The 23,001-nt window shown below is 39.8% G+C and overlaps 1 protein-coding gene across 2 annotated transcripts in view; it reads right to left on the reverse strand.

Annotated features, from left to right (window-relative positions):
* The window catches only part of LOC145994371 (uncharacterized), a 947,129-nt gene that overhangs the window by 11,900 nt on the left and 912,228 nt on the right, over positions 1-23,001 (reverse strand). For both annotated transcript variants that reach the window (XM_083130485.1, XM_083130492.1), the window contains exons 21-22: positions 15,634-15,763; positions 13,876-13,996 (exon numbers count right to left, since the gene is read on the reverse strand). In XM_083130485.1, the coding sequence (XP_082986611.1) occupies positions 13,876-13,996; positions 15,634-15,763 (251 nt within the window). The remainder of the gene's footprint in view (positions 1-13,875; positions 13,997-15,633; positions 15,764-23,001) is intronic.

The raw sequence follows: 23,001 nt of genomic DNA on the forward strand, positions 1-23,001 counted from the left end.
AGGTTAAAACAGCTCTGAATAGTGACGCAGGGAGTGTTCTGTGGAATTTTTCCAAACTGGTTTTGAGGGCTGGATAAAACGCTGGCACAAATGCATCGAACGTGATGGCAACTGTGTGGAAGGGTAACTCTTGAGTAGAGGACACCCCAGGCAAACTATATGTATGTTCATTGTTTCAATTTTTCCATTATTAAACAAATTATACCTCAAGAGGCAAAACTTTTTGATACCCCCTCGTATTTACAGCATTACAGCACATTCCTTTTTTCCATAGAAAAAAAATGATCCCTATGGATCTGCCCCCCCTCCCAATCCTGGGAAGAGGCCTGAAGCCAATAGCTTTTTAACTGACAATGTACTTAGCATTCCCTGACATTCGCTACGAGACTCGGCAGCAAGCGGCCCGGCGTCAGCACTTGTATTTCCCGGGGTACAGGCCTGCGACAGTCGCTAGAGTCTGCTATTAAAATTACAGTTTTCATATTGCGTACTAACCTTGACTACAAAAGGTGTTGAAAATGATGTCCCTCTGCTGCAACACATATCTGGCATCTCCGAAGGAAATTGCCATTTTCACATGCAAGTTCGTCTACTGTAATTCTCCCGATTTCTCGTACAATACTCTCTTTCAACTCGCAGATGGTGTGCGGATTGTCTTTGTATACTTTATTTTTTAGATTTAAGAATTTTAGCAGCTCTAAATGCTGTGGTTTTTGAAACACCCATTTATTGTGAGAGGCGGCGGATAGATTTCCGAGAAGACTGTTCTAACCTTTGTCCTATCTCATAGAGTTTTTCCTCAGTAAGTACACGTGGGGTTTTCTTTTCACTTTTATTCAGAACTGACCCTGTTACTCGAAACTTTTTTCCGAGGTTTAATATAGTGGTCCTATGTGGAACGGGAACACCAGGAAATTTCGTTGCAAAACGTCCTCTCACTTCTCCACAATTCCTCTTTCCGTTTCCGAAGTAACACTCCACAAGATAAATCCTTTGTTGTAGTGTAAACTTTTGTGGTGCCATATAAAGTCACAATCTTCAACACACGGACACGACACAAAACAACTTCTGAGGGAGGATTATACTGGCATCAGTCTGCAACGTCAACAGAAAGGGAAAGAGAGTGAAGGCAGGGAGAACGAAAAAAACAGACTGTAGCGTGCGCGACTGTCATGGACCCCGTTCACTTGGAAAGAAGCGCTGACGCCGGCCTGCTTGCTACAGAGTCTCATAGCGAATGTCAGGAATGGTCTTTAGTATTATAGCTGTATAATGCCCTTTCTGTTCATGTTTGGTGAGGGTGTTGTGACTCATTTAGATTGAATTTCTGAGTATACATAACCTGAGTATGAGTAAAGCATTGTATATTGCCAAGTTAATGTTCATAGACTAAAATTATGTAGAAGTGCCTAGATATTAAGTACACAAAAAGGAAAATTTATACCCAAACATTATTCAGTATAAATTCATTGTTTGTTGCACCTCTCCTTTACGTAAACTAGGCAACTTATCAGTCAACATGAAATAACAAAGTCAGTAAGAAGGATGAATGATTGATTTGGTGTTTTAAGTCTGCTTTATGCACAGTAAGGCTAATCGGGACTGGACCTACAGTTTAAAGTGCGATCCGAACCACTATGTGCCACCACCAGTTATCGAACCCAGGACCCGTTGATTACAAGGCAATGGCACTACCACTGCGCCATTGGGAGGCCCGATGTAAGAATTCTATTGTTTCCAAGTTTCTCATAGCAATTCACACCAAGCAACTACATGTGCATACTATTCATGATTAGTGATCAGAAAGCTACATTTTAAATGTAGCTTCATTACAGCTGCATTTACCAAAAAGTAGCTTGCTACGCTACCCCGGTGCGCTACTTGCTACTTTTGTGCTACCTTTCACAAAAATATAAACAATCATATGGGTATTCAATGGAAACCTTACCAGTTGTACTTACGAGATCATACATTCAGTTATTTATTATCATCACAATACCAGTCATTCGATGGATTTCGATACCAATGACACTCTTTTTTTTTTTACTCTAGTGTTTGTGAATGATGACGTGCCTGTATAAGTGACATATCAAGTTAAATATGATATTTGAGTATTACAATTGGGATTCTACCCAAATTAATGTTTACAACTATACACAAATGTATTTTTTTTATTTATGGATTTTTTCTGCCACTTTTGGCTAAGCGAAGCTCACGATAAGTAATGATATGATGAAATTGATGAAAGGACAATCACAAAAAAACATCCATGCCCAGTATGCGATTTGAACCCAGAACATACTCCCATCACATAATACGTACATAATTATAACTTATATCTAGATACCCAAATTGTTTAGCCATCTGTCAGAAAGATTGAATTTTACTAGGTTATTTTACGTTGCTTTTTCTGCCACTTTTGGCTAACTGCGACTATGAGGATGAGTGATGGTAGGGTGAAATTGATGAAGAAACACTCACATGGAACACCCACCCCCCCAGGTCAGGATTCAAACCTGGGATCTTTATCGTCGTAGTGCTCTGTGTTAATCACTCCCCCAAGGAGTACGGTCGCGTTGGTGTTTTGGTTGAAAACCTTTGGGGAGTGGTTAGCAGAGTTTGCTACGAAGCCAGGGGTTTCGTGTCCGAATCCCAGCCTTGGGCATGTGGGATTCCGTGTCTGATTCCCGTCCTTGGGCATGTACGTTCTTTGTGATTGTCCCGTCATCAATGTCTTCATATTATTATTCATCCTCATCATTGGGATTATCCAAGTGGCAGAAAAGGATGCTAAATAACATAAATAAAATCATCAGTGTATCGGAAAAACCTCTACTGAGTGGTTGAAGACAGTAGGATGGTGCTGCTTTGAGAACTTAATGCATTTGCAAGAAATGGATTGCTCATTTTTGCACTTCAAATTAATTACTTTTGCTGTCATTTATAACATGGGAAAATAAATTCCTGAGAGTGAAATGCGATTCTGTGTGTCAACAAAGTTCACCTCATTTTCTATGGGTTGCAGTTTCTTACGTTCATGGTGAACTAAGTGTAAGGGTAGAGCATAAAGCAGTACACACCACATTCATCATGAGCAGTAACATCAGGCCAATCAGAGGACGTAGGGTATGAATTTCAGCAATGTTTGAATGTGTATTTCTCAAGAACCAAAACATATATACAGTAGTGCCGAAATATCTTGCACATCTCATTTCTGTATCATTATCCATAAAATGAATGGATTTAAAACATATTTCATATTTGTAGTAGAAATATCCATTCGAAGGGTAGAAATCTATAAGTGTTCTGTATATCTTGATATCTTTATCAGAGTATCTGACTTTTGTATTTTCCATATACTGCCAATAAGAATATATACACATTAACAAATTCTCTGGATATCTGTCAACAACATAATATCTGGATATATCCCATCCAAATCTTTAGATGGGATATTTATATATTTGCTAAACAATGTACCAACATAATGATTGGCCGGATTTACTTATATACAGTGTGTCCGAGAAAAAATATACCAATAAAGAATTTAAATAACTCAACAATCGTTAATGATAGAAATGTCAAATAACGTTTATTTGGAAGAGGGAAGAAAGGAATTTTTTTTACCACCAGAAGGGACAAAATCGTAACATAATTAAGCGCATGCGCGGCTTTGTTCATGAGTAGTCTGTACAATGGCACTGTTTACTGTTTGTCAGAAAGTTGAGTTCTGCTTTTGGTTTGCAGAATTGAAGTCTCCTGTAACGGTACAAAGAAGATTCCGGCAACAATATGGACAGGAAGCACCAGAACGTCATCAAATTGTTAAATGGCATAAACAATTGCTGGAAACAGGGTCTTTGTTGAGGAAGAAAGGTAGTGGTCGGAAGCGTGTGAGCGAGGATAAAGTGGTTGCAGTTCAGGAAGCTTTCCAGAGAAGCCTGCGTAAATCTGTGAGACGTGCTAGTTCTCAACTTCAAATTCCACGTTCTACTGTGCATGATATCGTACATAAAAGGTTAAGGCTTAGAGCCTACAAGTTACAGCTTGTTCAAAAACTAAAGTGCAGTGATAAACCCGCTAAGTTTGATTATGCTAGTGAAGTGCTATGATGACAATGAATTCCTAACACGCGTAACATTTTCAGATGAGGCTACCTTCCACATTTCCGGAAAAGTGCATATGCATAACTGTAGAATATGGGGTGAGCAGAATCCCCATGCAGTTGTTGAACATGAACGCTACAGCCCCAAGTTGAATGTGTGGTGTGGTTTGACACGAGATTCCGTAATTGGGCCCTTTTTCTTTGAGGAAGCTACAGTTACAGGTGCAAGTTACCTGCAAATGTTGCAACAGTATGCTGTACCTCATATATCATGGGTACATGTTTCAGCAGGATGCCCCCCCCCACATTATGCCCGTTGTGTTACTAACTTCCTTAATAACAATTTCGCTGGTAATTGGATTGGGAGGGGTGGACCCATTAAATGGCCACCATGGTCACCAGACTTGACTCCTTTGGACTTTTTCCTTTGGGGTTATGTGAAGACTATGGTTTACCAAACACCTGTGCAAGACCTCAATGATCTGCGTGAAAGAATTATCGATGCATTTGGCTCTGTCACTCATCAAATGTTGAAGAACACTTGGATGGAGGTTGAGTACCACCTTGATGTTTGTCGCGCCACCAAAGGAGCACACATTGAGATCTAGTAAGGTGAAATTTTTTTCTTGTTCTTTGGTTAAAAAAAATTATATGATTTTCTCTTCCAAATAAACATTATTTGACATTTCTGTCGTTAACGATTGTTGAGTTATTTAAATTCTTTATTGGTATATTTTTTCTCGGACACACTGTATGTCAGATGGTTATCTGGATAATTTCTGTAACTGAGATATCAGGATACCTATCATCTCGATTATCTGCATTGTCATTATTTGTAATATAATAGGCTTGCCTTTTATGAACCTCATACAAAAAAGTGTTATTGTTGATGCATAAAAATATTATCTCAAAATGCTGAGAAGAAATGTAGCCGCACAAGTAGCATGCTACTTCGGACCACTGTTCATTACTATTATAGAATGCTCAATGTAAAAGTCAAATTTACCCTGTATGTTGCACCATACCATGGAAGTACATAGAGGGTGAGAGGTATGTCTCCATGCATTCTTGATCTTGGGTGTCATTGAGGTGACGTTTGTGAATCTATGATATGCTTATGCAGGGACATTAATGAAAAAGTTCTAACCTGAGGTCACCTATGCCAGCTATCAAACCCAGATCTCCTATGCTGCAGCCAGAGACCCTACCAGTTTCACCAACATGCAGAAAATACATGGACATAAGTTATGTGCTGGATGTTGACATGGCTTCCATAGAAGTGACTGAATCAAAGTGTTCTAAAAATATATAGTTTTCACTTCAAAACTATATATATTTACAGACACTACACACTAAATCAATTTTTATATGAAGCTTTATTTTTAAATGCATTAGCACCACGGATGTCGGGACTTTTTCCAGGGAGGGGGCAAGCAAAGCATTTTTTCCCAATGTGGTGGGGCAAAGGAAGTATATTTTACCCCACAATAGCATTACCTTCACAAAGCACACTCCTTCAGTTTGATGTTATCCTCTTCCTACAATGCCCTTATAATAATTAACATAAATTACTGCCACTACCCCTGAAGTGAAACAAGGGCCGATAATTTTTTACCCAGGGTTGACAACATTGATAAAGTTGAGCATGTGCAGGAGCATGCCCTAGTATTCTGTGCTTGCAACAGATATAGAATCGTCTGAGTGGGGTTGCGTACGTGCGAGTAGCAGTAAGGTAAAATGGCTGCCGTAATACAAAATCCCGCCAAATGTGAAGTGAGATTGTCATATGATTTCTGAACGCCAAAAGAGAGAATGCAGCTGACATCCATCGGGAATTGTGTGCCATTTATGGACCAACAGTTATGAGTGAAGGGAAGGTCAGGCAATGGTGCAGACAGTTTCGGGAAGGGCATTCAAATGTCCATGACGATGAGCGTAGCGGAAGGCCTAGTGTTCAGATGGACTATCTGTTGGAACGCATTAACAGGAAAGTGCGTTCCAATCGCTGGTTCACAATATCTGAACTCGCCAAAGAGTTTATAGAAGTGTCTGCGAAAACAGTGCATCGAATTGTGACTGACAACCTGGGGTATCACAAACTGTGTTCGAGGTGGGTACCAAAAATGCTGACATGCTCACAAAGAGTAAAGAAGGACAGCTGCACGTGATTTTTTGGCCCGCTGGGGGGAGGATGGGAATGACCTCTTTTCGCACATAGTGACATAGCAGCAGTCAATGCAATGGCAGCACTCTGTTTGAATTTCTTCGCTTTAGGAGAACCAAACACCATCAGTTCACAAAATCATGACAACTGTGTTTTGGCACCAAAAAGGTGTGATTTTGTGGAATTCTTGGAACCAGGACTAACAATATACAGCAGAGGTGTATCGCGAAACACTAAACAATCTGCGACGTGCTATCCAAAATCAGTGGAGAGGAATGCTACGCTCTGGAATTTTTCTGATCCATGGCAACGCCCGCCCACACACAGCTGCTCGTACTGTTGAGACAATTCAAAGATTTCGATGGGAACTATTCAATCATCCCCCTTACAGCCCCGACCTTGCTCCCAGAAGTTTCTTTATTTTTCTTCACCTGAAAAAGTGGCTTGCATCGAAGCGTTTCAACGACAGTGACGTGCTCAAGACATCAGTTCTGAACTGGCTGCACTCTTAGGCGGCAGATTTTTATGCAGAGGGTACACGGAAGCTTGTGCGATGCTATCAGAAATGTCTGGAGGTTAATGGTGACTACATCGCAAAATAGCCAAGGTATGTATACTTGTTTATCAATCACAATAAATTTCTTCTTTCATTTTCTTGTTTTTTAAAAAAATATCGACCTTTTTTTTGACGTGTGAAGTATATAATTTTAAGTTGACATTAATTTCCCAGGTGGAATCCCTCCCCCCCACCATCGGGAAGTCCATGATCAATGTATGTCAATGTAAGAAATAATGAGGTATGTCAGGATTTCGTTAAAAAATGCAGCAACTGATGAAGTGCCTAAAACATCTATTTTGCTTGTTAGAACCTATTTTAGGCATATGCACCTAAATCAAGCCTTTTTTTTTAGGGTTTTATATATTTTTAAAGGTTTTACAGGATTTTGATGTCACACAGAGGCATATGCTTTGTTTGGTCATGAAAATATTCAATGATGAACATGTTTGAAACTTACTCTGTCGATTTCCCTTCCTCCAAGTCCATGATAATTTTTCAAAGCTCTAAACAAAGGAAAATGTCTGAATGTCTGGTACCACTGTTACCTGTACAGTCCAAAGTGCAAACTTCTGATCTACGTGGTCTTGCTCAGTTTCGAGTTACTTTTTGTGGCATTCACGCCTTGCAAACTAACATTTCAGCATTGAAGTTGGCACCGTTGACTATGTTTTTGTGAAAGATTATTTTCAGAAAAAAAAGATGATCCTCACAGACAAAATTGCGGAGTTTGACTGTGGATAACATGAAAAACGATTGTTGCCTAACTATACAGCGAAGAGTGAATAGCAAATTTTAATGGTAAGTTCTGCCATCGCAGTAGGGTTAGGCAACACACACAACGGTATGCAAGATAATGCATATTTCAGGATACAGGTGTCCCATTTTCATTGCCGATGACTATACCTAATCAGTATTTTTCAGGAATTTTGAACTCTTTTAAATCTTTTCTAATCTACTTCAGAATTTTTAGAATCTATTTTTATGGTTTTTCGAACCTATTTTAGAATTTTTAGAGCCTATTTTATGAACCTAAAAGCACACTTTTTAAAACCTAAAAATCCGAGGTCTGGTTATAATGTATCCTTACTCCCCTAAAATGCATATATGTAATATCCACCTTTACAATTCCAGCTCTTCCGAAAACAAATCCTGCATATGCCAGTGAGCAGTGTGTACCTTGTATCTCTGGCGTGATAAACTCCTAACAAACTGACAAAATGTAACCTCAGAGTGTCTATAATTTTGTAAAAACAAGATTTTGAATTTTCCAGGTTTTCCAGACAAAGAGCCAAAATTTTTCAGACCAAGTCTTTGGAGCAATTCGTGTATTTACACATTGCTTGTATGAGAAGGACACTTACATTTTAGCTAAACACCACACTTAGAGACCCACTAAAGAATGTTAAAAGTAATAACGAGAAGGAAAACTTAACAGAAACTGACTGTTGGATAGAGCATCAGGGGTGAACTTTTGCATAATACTAGTCACATATTGACTAATGATAAAGAAACCATAACAGCATAAATAACATAATTATAGTACAATTTACTACTACATGCATTAATTACATGCATACATATTAATGTAATGGGTGAATGCATAAGTTCATAGCGTTTGTTTTTCACCTTGGCAAAAGTATTTTTATTTGATACTAATTTGAGATTTACAAAAGACAAATTAATCAGTAATATATTTTCCTTATTGTCTATGGCTGTCCAGCAATGCTGGGACAGTTTTTCAATTCAATACCTGATTCGAGGTTAAAAGCGTCGTCAAGCCAAGTTTGAAGAGCATTTTCATCACCAAAGGAGTTCCCTTAAAGGTTGATGGATTGAGAGCTGAAAAGGTAGCAATACGAGGGTGCAAGATGGGGGAGAGATGGGGGAGTAAGGAGGATGTGGAATAACTACCCAACCAAGCTCCTGGATATCACCTTTTGTCATGTTAGCAGAGCGTGGGTGTGCATTATCATGTCGCAGCACTTGATGCTGTCTTCCTGGCCTACTCGCTGATTTGGTTGTTTTCATTTAAAGCGTGTGGTATCCTGAACTTTACCCATGGAATGCAAATATCGCACGATGGTTGAATGGTCACAATTCATCACATTTGCTAATTCTCGAGTGGATCCTCGTGGATGAAAGTGTCTAAACTGTCTTCATTAAAGTCCGATGGTCTTCATGAATGTGGAGAAACACTTAAGTCAAAAATGACCTCTTTGTAATGACAAAACAATTTTCTTGCCCTGCTTTCACCGTTGACATTCTCCCCGTACAAGGGACAAATGTTTAGACATGGCCTGCCCACCTAAGTCTTCTTGATTTAATTATTCTAATAATATCTGGACATGAATACAAATTATGTAGTTCTGAATTATGTAACCTTCTCCACTCACCTGTCTCCTCATCCCTTTTAGGTACAAATATTTTCCTAAGGATCTTATTTTCAAATACTCTCAATTTATGTTCCTCTTTCAATGTAAGGGACCAAGTTTCACACCCATATAATACTACAGGCAAAATTACTGTTTTGTATATTTTAACTTTTAGTTTCTTAGATATTAAACGAGAAGACAAAAGTTTATGAAGAGAGAAGTAACATGCATTTCCTGAATTAAGCCTACTTTTTATTTCCTCTTTAATATACAAGGGTTGGATAGAAAGTAATGGCAACACTGGTATAATTGCTACTTGACTGTATTGGCAGAGGAGCACGTGTTACATTCCTTCAATGTAATCGCCCCCCCCCCCAATCTCTACGACCTTCTGCCACACGTATGGAAGGCGTCGTACACCGTCAGCGCGTCCATCTCTGTCTATGTCCTGCAGTGACTGCCCTATAGCACATATGATGGCTTTGCACGTGTCGTAGTGCTTCCCGGCCAGTGGTTCCTTCATTTTGGCAAAAAGGTCGTAATCACAAGGTCTCATACCGGTTAATACGGCGGATGTTCCAGTACCTCCCACTACCAGTTATGCAGGAGCGCCGTCACAGTGTTCACAGTGTGACACTTTGCATTGTCAAGCAGGATGATGGGACACCGTGCCAGAACGTGCCGTCGCTTCCATCTTAATGCAAGACGAAGGTGGTGTTGCAAGAAGGTGCAGTAGTAGGCTGTGTTGACCGTCTGCCTGAGAGACGTTCTTCTTGCCTAAACATATTGTTAGGGTGCTTGCACTCTCGTCCTCTGCTTCAGAGCACTGCTGTTTTTGACTGAATAACATACAATAGCACCCCACTCACTATACTTCCTCGTCTGACATTCCTTTATCAACCACGAAACGGTTGTGGTGCTGTGACTCGCCACTTTCACGTGACAGCAGTGTTGCAATTACTTTTTATCCAACCCTTGTAATTTTCACTTGTTGATATTACTCCTAAGTATTTGAATTTGGAAACTGGTTCAAACGAGTTGTTATCAATAATTAGATTTTGATTATTACCTAACACTTGGTTTCGGCCTGTAAGCATATATTCTCTTTGTTAACTTCAAAACCACACACAACAATGCCACTCAAATTGATGAACATTAAACGATAAACAAACTCCTAACACCGCAGTGTTGCCATAGCAGACAAGCGCTATGAACTTATGCATTAACCCAATACTAAACAAAACAAAAATTACAACAAAAAAATGGTAAATGCCAATATCCACTTTCTGTAGTAGTCCATTTGAAAATAGTTCAAAACATGACCTCTTTTCCTAGAGCATAGTGTTAACACAGATCAAACTTCGTGATAAATTGTCTCTCACATTAGGTAATCAGTAATATTGCAATAAAAGAATATCATTTTGTTATTGTGTAATAAATAAGCTAAATTTTACATGTAATTGATATATGTTAGGCAATACATATTTATAAACTATTTTTAATGTGATAAAAGTAAAACAATATTCGAAAAAATGACATTTTTTTTTGCTTGTCCTTTTCTTCTTTGTTTAATAACCTATTTTTTTGTTTACTTCCACAAAATTAATAATTTTTCCAAAAAAATATTAATTCTTCCTGACATTTCCATGACCTTTCAAGAAAAAGTAAATTCCCGGTCTTTTCCAGGTTTTCCTGACTGATAGACACCCTGCATCTTTAAGGCTTTAAGGAATGATTAACAATTCTGACATCAGTTATGTGACTTCAAAGCAGTACATATATGCAAAACCTCAATTCTAAGCATCCATCGGTTATTTACATCACGGAATTCAAAGTTTACAATATGCTTATTGTATTATAAGAGTACGGACTTCCTTAGAAAGCATAGAAAATTAAGGAATATAAGATTGAAAGGAAATATTGTGTTGCCAGTGGCAGCTGCTTGATACAGGGTATCATGCTACAGCATGTTGCTCAATTTGCTAAAATGAAAGGAAAGAAAAGACAATTTTAAAGCATTAAAGAGTATTGTCACAAAGAACTGTAGAACTACAGCAGCAAAAGTGACAGCAGAACTCTATGAACATCTGGCACAGCCTGTTTCCACAAAAACAGTGCAACAAAGCTTCATAAACAGAACATTAGGGGTAGGGCTGCCATTCCTAAACCTCTGATTAACCTCAACAATGCCAGTGCATGAAAAAAGAGGTGCCATGATCACAAAACATGGACCTGTGGTGACTGGTAAAAGGTAATATTATCAGATGTCTTTCTCATTGTTCCTGACAACAGGGCTTGTGTATGTGTGGTGAATGTCTTAAGAAGCGTACTTAACAGACTGCCTGCATCCTATTGTCAGACATGGAGGCAGACCTATGATGGTGTGGGTGGCGATGTGGTATTCTGTTTGCCCCTCCTCTGCAAGGTAAAATTATGGCTAGTAACTACGTGCAAATTTTAGGCAACTAGGTGCATCCTATGGAACATCTGTTGTTCCCCAACAAGGATGCAATCTAACAAGATGATAATTTATATATTTACACTGCCAGAGCTGTTCAGTCTTGATTTACGGAACATGAAGATGAACTTCAACACCTTTTCTGGCCAGCACAATCAACGGACCTCAACATTGAACCACTGTAGTCTGTGTTAGAGGATCGAGTACAATGCAGATATCCTGCACACTCATCTATCCAGCAACTGTGTGATGTTCAGGGCTTGTACGACTCGATTCCATGCCGAATCCAAGCTGTCCTAAAGGCTAAAGGTAGTCCCACACTGTATTAAGAGGTACTGTATTAACTTCTTCAAGTGTTTCCATTAATCTGTGCATCCCCTGTATATTAGCACTAGTTGTTTCTAAAAAGTTGGAACATGAAGTGTCGAATTGACAATACCACTTAGCCTTCAATCTATTTTGGTGGTAAGTTGTAAGGATTGCAACTATGGAAGTGTTTGAATATTTTAATTTGATATTTGATGTAAATTGCCTTTTTTAATGCTAGAAATCTATCCCCTAATGCTTGTGTAGCATTTTTAGTGGAATATAGGAAGGACACACATATGCACTGTTTCAGCTGGCTTCAGACCCAAATTATTTTCGTACAATGCAGTTCATTTGGTTAGCCGCGTTATGTGTGAAGCAATCACTCTTACCTGTTGTTACTATGAAGGATTGGTTGTTTTCTTGTTCCAAGCACTGAGGTATGCAGGGGGCTGATGGGGCTAGAGCCCCTCCCGAAATTGTGAGAAAATAAAAATTTTCAAATGAAAGCAGTAAAGAACTTGGGGGGGGGGGGAAGGAATATAGTGGTAAATGCAAACTACCTGTAAAGTGGTCTCCAATTAACATTTTTGCAAATTGCAAAATATTTTATAGTGTATCCTGCCTCTACCTAGAAAGCAACTATGTGATAACCACTTTTACATTTCCAGAGCTCTCTGAAAAATAAAATCCTGCATATACTGGTGGTTCTAAGCAGCGGCGGCTCAAGGGGTAGAGCCGCCGTGCCATGGCACTACCCTCAGCAGAAATTCATACGTCGCCAAGTAAAGTTAAATTAATACATTGATAGTTTACAGACAAGGAGATTCGAATTTTGCAATCGGTCAAGCTGACGTGACGACCGCCCCAACCTCCTCACTGCATCGCCAGCTGTTTCGTTCGTACCCTCGCGAGGCAAGAGTCCGTGCCATGGAAGAGCTGGCCTAATCATGGACCTAACCAAGTTGACACACGTGCAGAGGGTTGAAGAAGTCTCAGCGAGGAACATTTCCACCATGAGCCGAGAACAATGTGGCAGGGGGCGGGGTTAGCCCATAATAAACCGTGCCAGTCTTAGCCTGGCCTGGCGAGGGAACTTTCGCAGTGTTGACATGACACAGTTGCCACCTTCAGAAAAAAGTCTCTAAATACGACTGGTTTGTAAGACCCGTTGGGGAAGTAATTTCTGCCTACTTTTGGAGAAGCGAACCTAATATTTTTCCAAAGTTAAATTAACATTTTTGATAACAGATAGATGCACCAAGAGGGCCATCCAGACTTTTTAAAAAATATCCTATGATGATGCGAGTTTCCTTTGGCATTTCGACAATTTCTTTTCATAACAAAGATATTTTCGACATCCAGTTAGAATACGTGTGCATGGGGGAGGAGAAGGTGATAGGATTTGTTTTTCCTTTTCTCTTGTAATTTTTATATTTTTAGGGAAGTTTCCTGTAGTGTATAAAGATAGGTTAGTGAGTGAAGATGAATCGGATTAGTACGTTATTACTTAAACACATGTTGTTTTCCACGTTACCAAACGAGGACAAACATCTTGGCTAGTGGCGCAACATCAAGGAGGGGGCGGGGGGCATTGCGGAGGGTGTGTCCTTGTGGGGGGTCATTATAAATGCAAGGAAGAACAGCATCAGCTGCAGGATGCATCTTTGAAAAGCCACGAGCCACCTCTGTGTGTTGCTACAGATTGCAATCTTAAGGCCAGAGGGCAATCTTTCTTGTAACAGTAAATGTTAAACCATATTAACATGTCAAGAAAAGTAAAACTTCTAGTCTTGGTATGAATTGTTTTTTCACAGTATTTTCTGTAAATAAAGATATTTGGCCAATATTTGTAAAGCTGAAGCCAATATATGACATACACATGAAATGAAAAATGAACACTATACTCACACTTCAACGGACTGTTGATTGATTCATCGTCAGATCCACTTTCCACTTTCAATTTGAGCATTACTTTGATATGGAGAGGTGTTTCACTCTTCAGAAAGTAGCACAGAAAAATCACAAAACCCTGAAATGGATTAAACAGCACTACTGTACAACAATTACATTGTTTAAAAGGATGGTGATAAGTGCTACATATGAACACTCAATCATGATTTGAATTTCTGCACAGTGTTTATTTGTCGAAAAATCTACTAGAAAAATCTACTATGAGCTCACAGACTTGCATTTCTGAGTGTGATCCAAACTATTGAAATATTCCTAAAACTGTAGCCATGAAAATATTTCTATAGAAATACTTTTACTGTGGTTGTTTCAATTGAAAGAGATGGCATGGCAACTACCATGGACATCTGGAAAGGAAAGGGGGGGGGGGGGGGCATGGATGAATGTCCACCTAAAAATTATATATTTCACACATAATTTCATTTCAGTCACAGTAATATATGTTAATTATTATAAATTCATTGAAGGAATATGACAATTTCAGCTTAAAATAGTGTTCTTTGAGGGGGCATCACTATTAAGGGGGAAAATATGCCCCCTTTGCCCCCCTGGAAAAAAACTACCTTGCTTGCTCCTCCCTGGAAAAAATCTGCGGACGTTCATGGCAACTACAGGTAACCAATTGGAATAGGAATTTGAAGTAGATATATATTTGACAAACCAAAAGATAGACACTCATATTCATTTATAATAATTCAAATGATGTAGTGGCTAAATGTTTACTCCCTCCTATGCTTCAACATACTCCATGCAGGTTTTGTATGTAGACATACTGGGTGAACATTAGACCGTGTTAAAAATGTAAACATAAACATTGGTTCCCCCGGAACTTCCAGCTTAGGCCAGTCCCCATTGTTTGCAGTACAGTTCACTCACCAGTATACGAAGTAAGAAATCAGCGCTTCTTTTCATTAGTTGTGCGACTTTAGCACAGGCTGACGATAGTCAAGAAAAGTATTTGTTGAAGTGTTACCATGAAGGAGTGAACTTGTTGAATTCTTTGGATGAGCAATTGCAGTACAGATTATATAAAAAACAACGTTTCTTCTTAAGTAATAACAAAAGTGCAGTGATACGTTTAAAGTGTTCAACGATATTTGGACTTGCATTGTACATTTTCAAACCTGAAGGTAAATGGCAGCATTAATTATTGTCTAATTACACGTATATCTTTTCTACAGCCTTACATAATTGCATATGCTTGATCATACGGAAGTAGGCTAATAATTCGTTGTTCTCATTGCTTCACAATAAAATGGTGATTTAATTAAGGATAAACCACATATTTGTTTTGTGACAAGAAGGTGTTCATAGATTTCATCAATTAATATTTAAAGGTATGCTGCAGAGTTTTTTTTTCTTCAGGTATATTTAGGCATACAAGTACTTATTCTCTCTGTCCTTCGGAAACCTATGAAGTGATACTTGACTCAATAAATTTGTTCCTTATTGAACTATGCAACCATATGCTGCACAGCTGGCACCCTTTTCCCCCGTAAAAGAATCCCCACTTTGCCATTTCATATTAATGCCCATAGTACCGTCAGCGTAACCGTATGTTTGAGGGGAACCAGACGAGTGCACATGCTCAGCAGCAGCTCTGCCTTTAACACCGTCTATATGCAAAACCTCTCTCCCTTAACATAATTTTGACAATAATGGAGCTACATAATTAAATGAAACAAGAAATCAGCTTACCAATAAGGCACTCATGATGGCAAAAAAATAATGACAAGTGTTGGCAGGAATATTAATGTATAAAATGCTAGCAATCTCCATCACGACAGTTGTTGTAAATATCACCCCTGCACGTTTCAGCAGACCAACTCTGAAAAATCAATTTTTATACATGTTAAAAAGTTCGGTATTCATTAATTATATGAGAAAATGTCAATACATATTTAAAATGCAAGATCTAAACCAATATTTCAGAGCTGCAGATCTATATAAATCTTCAGAATAATTATTAATATTATAATATTACTGCTTATTCTTTAATAGGGCCACAGTTAAGGTTTTTGCTTACATACAAGGGCTGAGAAACTGAACTTTTACAATATACCAGCTATTTGGACCTGTTTCCTTTAAAGTACTCCCCTCCACTGTGCACACACTGCTCCCAGCTTTTCTTCCAGTCCTGTAATGCCTACTGGAACTCCAGTTCTGTAAGGGCCTGTAGGTCTCGTAGCGAATTCTACTTGGTCTCTTCTATTGTGTAGAATCTGTGACCTTTAAGGGTTGATTTCAACTTGGGGAAGAGGAAGAAGTCTGCTGGTTGCAAATCATGGGAGTAAGCTGGTTGTGGGACAACAGGTGTCTGGTGCTTTGCCAAAACTCCCGGACAACGATTGAGGAATGAGCACATGCGTTATTGTGATGAATCATCTTGCACTGTTCTACCACATCTGTGGCATATTGCACTACACCTTTTCTTGTAATCATTGCATGCCGTTAATATACAGGGTGGCTCAATAAGTCACTTAACACCCCCAGTTCAAGGCCACTTCGGCATGGAACGTGAATATGGTGATGACCAATCGTTGGCTGGCCAAGGGGGAACCACATTGACGTCACCCGCATGGTCGGCAGCCATATTGATGTCCGCCATCTTGAAATCAACTTCAGAAATTTAAATGGGAAGGGAGTCGTGCGACATATCAAAATGGGCTAGAATTTCACCAGGAAAACAACTGTGAAATTTGTTTTCACCTAACTTTAATTGTTGCAGAGTTAACAATACCACAAAGTTATAACACATGCTCAATAGGACGTCTCTCTTGCACAACACACATGTGTAGTCGTCTCTCCCATGACCTTACCACACTCTAAAGAACCTCAGGAGTTATTGCAGTACAGGCATCCACAATGCGTGTGCGCAAATGGGCCAGATCCCTGATTTTCGTAGCATACACCATGGCTTTCAGGTGTCCCCAGAGGTAAAAGTCCAATGGTGTCAGGTCAGGTGAGCATGCAGGCCATTCCACAGTCCCTCGGCGACCAATCCAGTGGTGAGGGAATTGTTGATCCAGGTACTGATGGACTATCATCCCATAGTGCGGTGGAGCACCATCTTGCTGGAACCATTCAGGTTAGCTCCCATCCTCGGACAGTAAGGATGGTAAGATCTGCTCCCGTAGCAGAAGCAAGTAGCCCTCTGCATTTAAGTTGCCCTCAATGAAAAATGGACCAATAAGTTGGGAACCCCAAGTAATACATCACACCACACCATTAGCTTCCCGCCTCCCGTTGCCTTGCTGGGATCTGTCCAATGTGGATTTTCGGGTGACCAGTACCGCAGATTTTGCTTATTCACCTCCCCCGACACATAAAAATTAGCCTAATCACTGAACAGAATCTTGCTACAGACGGCAGGGTCACGTTGCAGTTGTGCTATAGCCCACTCACAAAACTGTAAATGCCTGTATGGATCGTCCTCACTAAGGTGCTGCTGCAGCTGTATCTTATACGGTTGCCAGTGCTGGTCACGTACAATCCTTTGAATTGAACCCCTGCTGACACTGTTTTCCAGCACCAGTCTCCGTGTGCTATGGCTCCGTGTGCTATGGGTTGGGGACTTTGCAAATGATGCCAACACTGCTACAGCAGTACCCTCATCCATGGCTGTTTTCGGATGTCCATGTCGCGGCTTGTCGTCCACAGATCCAGTATCTTGAAACTTTGCCAGCAACTGGCTGATGGCCACATGTGACACCAGTTGTCTTGCAGGATTGCGGTTATTGAAGTATGCGGCAATGTCACGCGTACTTCTCTCCCCTGACATCAATATGATGGCAATCCGTTCCTCACGTCTTCGTGTCATTTTCGTTCAGATCAGTGAAAAAGGAAATGTGTTACTCTTGACACGATCAATTCACATCATCACTCTTTTAAACTTTTATGTAAAGACAAAACACAATCGTAATTCCCATGTCAACCAATACTACAAGATATGTATATACCGGTAAGTCAATATCCAGACATTTTCAGTGATTGGTCTAAACAATAAATATCACATAATCACATACTAACGATAATTTGAACAAAAAAACATTTAAGCAAAAAGGAAAGGATGTGTCACTCCCATGCGGGAATCGCCCTTAAATTTAAAGTTAGGTGAAAACAAATGTCACAGTTGTTTTCCTGGTGAAATTCTAGCCCATTTTGATATTGATGACCGTATCGATCTGGCGGGTGGCGAATCCTGGTAGACCTTCTCGGAGACGAGTGAGGTGTGCTAGGACCTGGTCCTGGGTATCCGGCTCTGCCTGGGGTAGGTTTTGGTACTGTTCCACAGGGGTTGGCTGAATTTCTATTTGGTATTGTAACGTTGAAGTCGTCGCCATCTGCAGTGTCACATGAAACACGTCTCTTCAACCACCTGGGATGTACCAATCGTTTGATTCCATCTTCTAGCATGATTTCATAGAGGATGCTATCCCCAATACGACGAATGACAACTCCTGTAATTCGGAGTACCGTGTTTAGGTGATTCAACCCAAACTGCTGAGTTGATGGCGAAAGTGTCAGCTACTTCTACCTTGCTGGAATGAATTATATTATATCGGTATGAAGATAAAAGTAGAACCCATCTCATCAATCTATTGGATGAATGTTTTGAAATGGCTTGATCCGGAGAAAAGATAAACTTTACAGCACGTGCGGCTGTAACAATCTCGAACTTGGATCCGAGTAAAAATTTGTGAAATCGCTTGATTCTGTGAACTATGGCTAGAGCTTCTCTCTCTACCTGGTAGTATCTCCGCTCCATCTCACTGAAGATGGTAGAAGAGCAGGCGATGGTCTGTAGACCGCTATCGACTCGAAGACACAATTGCGCGCCACAGCCGAAAGGAGACCCATCAGTGATAAGTACAACTGGCTTTGTTGGGTCGAAAGGCACAATAGGATTTACCTGTCGAAGTTCCGCCATGATGCTGTCGAACTCGTGTTGACAGTTATCGTCCCAGTTCCAAGAGATGCTTTTCTTGAGTAAAGAAAGCAAAAAGTGAAGTTTCGAAGCTAAGTTCGGTACAAACTTTCAATGAAAGTTGATCATCCCGATGAAGGAACATAACTGTGATTTGTCTTGAGGTGGTGACGGCCTCCAAGTTCTTGTCTGACGGCCGTATACCTGTGGCATCAATCTTGTTTCCTAGGTACTCGATAGATGAGGTTAGGAATTGACTTTTGCTGGCGCTCGCTTTGACATTGTGTTTGGACAGACGACTCAGGACATCACATGTGCGTGTGAAGCATTCTTGCAATGTTTCACCTCCGATGATGATGTCATCAAAGTAGAAAGAAACTCCAGGAATGTCATCTAGGATCTTCGCTAGGACCATTTGAAACAGATCTCCACTTATTTTTATGCCAAAAGGTAGTCTGTGGGGTTTATACAATCCCCAAGGTGTGTTGACGACAGTGATGCGTTTGGCAGCTTCAGAAAGTTCCAACTGTCCATAAGCCATTTGAAGGCCAATTACCGTAAAGCATTTACACCTGGCCAATTTAGAGAAAATATCCTCGACTCTAGCAATGGGAAACTGGACGTTTTCAGTCATTTTATTCACCGTTCCTGAGAAGTCAGTGCAGAGACGAAGTGAGCCATCTTTCTTGGTAACAACGACAAGTGGTGGGCCCAATCAGAATATTCGACCGGTTCCCATAACCCTACTTTCACTAGATTTTGAATAGAATCCTGAACACTGTCTCTAATGTCCAACCATGTACGACCGATCAATGGATATATTTCTCCTGGCAGAGAAAGACAGGTAAAGTATAATCCCTATTGTGTAAGTATAGTTTGACGGATGTTTGTGCTGTAACACGTACGTATCCTTCGTTTACACCTCGTAATTGTAGGCTAGAATTACATTTAACATAGTGTGGAAACAACTGATCAAAATACTTTTCGTTGAAAAGAGTAACAGCAGACCCAGTATCTACTTCACATTTAACAATACACTTATTGATTTGGAGATTTATTATGAAGCTATCCGAACTGAATTGCTTCTCCAAAATGTGTTGAGTAGAAGTAAGCAGTGTGGAATGATGACTGATTGCATCAGTGTTGAGATGGTTGAAGCTGAACGTAGACAACTCATCGGATGTTGTGTTCCGTGAGGTTGAACTGGACTTTCTATTCACGGCTCTATCTTTCTGCTTCTTTCTGCATCGTATATTCCAATGGCCTTGTCGTTTGCAGTAGCTACAGATTGCTTTTCTTGCTGGACATAGACCTTGTGGGTGATTCTTTGTACAGTTGCCGCACTGGGAGTGAGGATTTTGCTTGGTAGCAGTTGAGTTCTGAGGTTGATTGTAGCTGTTCTGCCTCGTTTTGCCCGAGCGTGAACTCATTGAAGGGCCTATTTGACGATCTGGATTCATCTGCGTCAAATTTCTTGAGTTGGTGGCAAAAGTCACAGAATCTGTATTGTACTTATTTGAGAATATTTTAACTTCTCGTTCTAATAACTCACAATGCAATGCAATCTCTTGGCATTTGGCAAAGGAGAGATCACTTTTGGACAATAATCTTTTCCGAGCAGAATCTGAAAGTATACCAATGATGAATTGTTCAACAAGTGCCTCATCTAAATACTGCTCATACGCACATTTGGCTGCTTGTTGTTTGATTCTCACTACGAATTGAGTAACTGATTCACCTTGAGACTGAATACATTTTCAAAACTTGAACCTTTCTGTAAACTTGTTGGTTTTGGGCCTGTAGTGCTGAACCATTTTGTCGTGAATGACAGCATATGTTAGATTATATGGCATTTCAGGAGCCGTAATATTGCGAAGTACTTTGAAAGCCTTAGGACCAATGACTGCTAATAAAACTGCTGCCTTTCTTTCATTTGCCACATTCTGAGCAAGACAGAGTTGATCAAAACCCATGAAATAATTTTCGTTATCTTCATTTTCTTCAACAAATTCGCTGAATGTAATGTTGAGAGCCATGTTGTTGAAACGTCAAATTACATTAACTGATAGAAATCACTGGCATGTATGAAAGTTACGATGTGTAACTGAAACTTGCTTTTCCATAAGCGTGAACAATATTAGCAAACTTAAATGTTACCTGTAAGACACCGTCTTGTTGATTTGCTACATGAAATCTTACTAGTCATAATCCCGTGCCGATAAAGTCATAAAGTCATCCTGACGATACGATTGGAATCCTTCAAATCCTCTAATCACTGTCCACAGCGCCAAATTGATAGGTTCGGAGTGAAAGACATGGTAATGTAGATTAGCATAAGATAAAAACCAGACGGTGAACAATTAACATATTTAATAGAAACTGGACATTATGTCCGAAACATTCAAGTACATTGAATGATGATACAGCAAGAATTACACCGAATACATCTGCTTATGATTCCTCTTCTTCTGGCCATGAAGACCATACCTTGTAGCCATACACTTAATACCTGGACCGTATCAGATATGTCGCATGACCCCCTTCCAATTTAAATTTCTGAAGTTGATTTCAAGATGGTGGACATCAAGATGGCTGCCAACCATGCGGGTGAAGTCAATGTGGTTCCCCCTTGGCCAGGCAACGATTGGTCATCGCCCTTTTCACGTTCCATGCCGCAGTGGCCTTGTACTGGGCGTGTTAAGTGACTTATTGAGCCACCCTGTAGAATGCTGCATTCACTGTGGAATCATGCAGCACAAACTCAGAACCTCTACCAGTTCTAAGAACATGATCATCATCAATTTAACATAGGATCTACTTATTTGTCATTCTCGACGGAGGTTGGAGCTGATCTGAAACACGGTGTTAGGCTGAAACATTCCTCATCATAGGCTTCATGTAACATGCCGTACGTCTCTTTGAAAGTTTTCTGCAATTTCACACATACTCACCTCTCTTCCAGTGGGACACAGCGGGCATTCAACACACCTGCACTCAATGCAATCTACTGCATTACTGGGGTTAGCAATGGCTTTGAAACTGGGCCAACTTAATAATTAAGGACACCGTTATGCACCACCACTGCCAGTTCTGTTCAACAAATTTATATACAACCTTTTCAAAAGTAGTTTGATTTCTTTTTGAACAGGCCTTGTATATTCCCAGATTAACATGTGGGAATCATAATATTAAAATAAGTGTTATTTCAAGTCATGAAATCTACCTTTGGCACACTTTTTGTACAATCTTCATGAAATTTGGACTTCAGAAAATAATTGACAATTTATTTTGAACTTATACTTTCAGTTTCCTCTGATATCAGCTTAACTCTACTGGCATGGATATAACTTGGGGCCTAGCTTTGATATGGAGAGGGGGTAGTTTTCTATCTCTTAAAAATAGATTCCAGGACTATTTTGCTAAATAACAGTTAAATTTGAGAAATCACGACTTCTATATCTTCCAGAGTTTTCAATTTGTGTACCGTTTTATCCCCTTGTTAATAAATTTCAACAAATCTGAAAAATTGAGGCAGGCAAGTACCTCCTTACCCCTGTCAAGTTACGCTTATGTCTACATGGTATGAGAGCCCACTTGTACAATTATGTTTGTGGGAATGGGAACACAGTTTATTGTATGGATGTTCAGGGATAAAATTTTTACTTATACTAATTTGTGATAGTCTACTGATAAGCAGTTTTACTCTCACAGGTATACATCATCTTAATGCATACACAAAAGGTAAAAAAAGGTATAGTATGTAGTGTAGCACCATGCCATGAATGTAGTTCAGATCTGCAAGTAGTACTGGCTTCTATTCCTGGTGTCAGCTCCAAACTTTCAGTGCTGGCCCAGAATTGCGAGGACAGTTGAGAAGCTACTTGAAAGCACTGTAGCAGTCTCCGGTCTCCAAAGCTTGAAAACAGTGGTGATGGGACTCGATGCACTGACTATAGATCGTCCAACTAAAAGCTGCCTTTGACCTCAGAATGTTGCTGCATTAGGAGCAGTGCTCAAAGCGACGGGCGATGCAGGGAGATTGTATCCTCCATCTAGCAAAATGTTTGCATGGCATCCTGTCTGGCTGTCTCATCATCACCATGCTAAACCATAAGTAAGTAATGTAAAAGTAAATTTCC

Source organism: Lepisma saccharinum, chromosome 1 (assembly GCF_977018435.1).
Source record: "Lepisma saccharinum chromosome 1, izLepSacc3.1, whole genome shotgun sequence".
Taxonomy (NCBI): Eukaryota; Metazoa; Arthropoda; class Insecta; order Zygentoma; family Lepismatidae; genus Lepisma; species Lepisma saccharinum.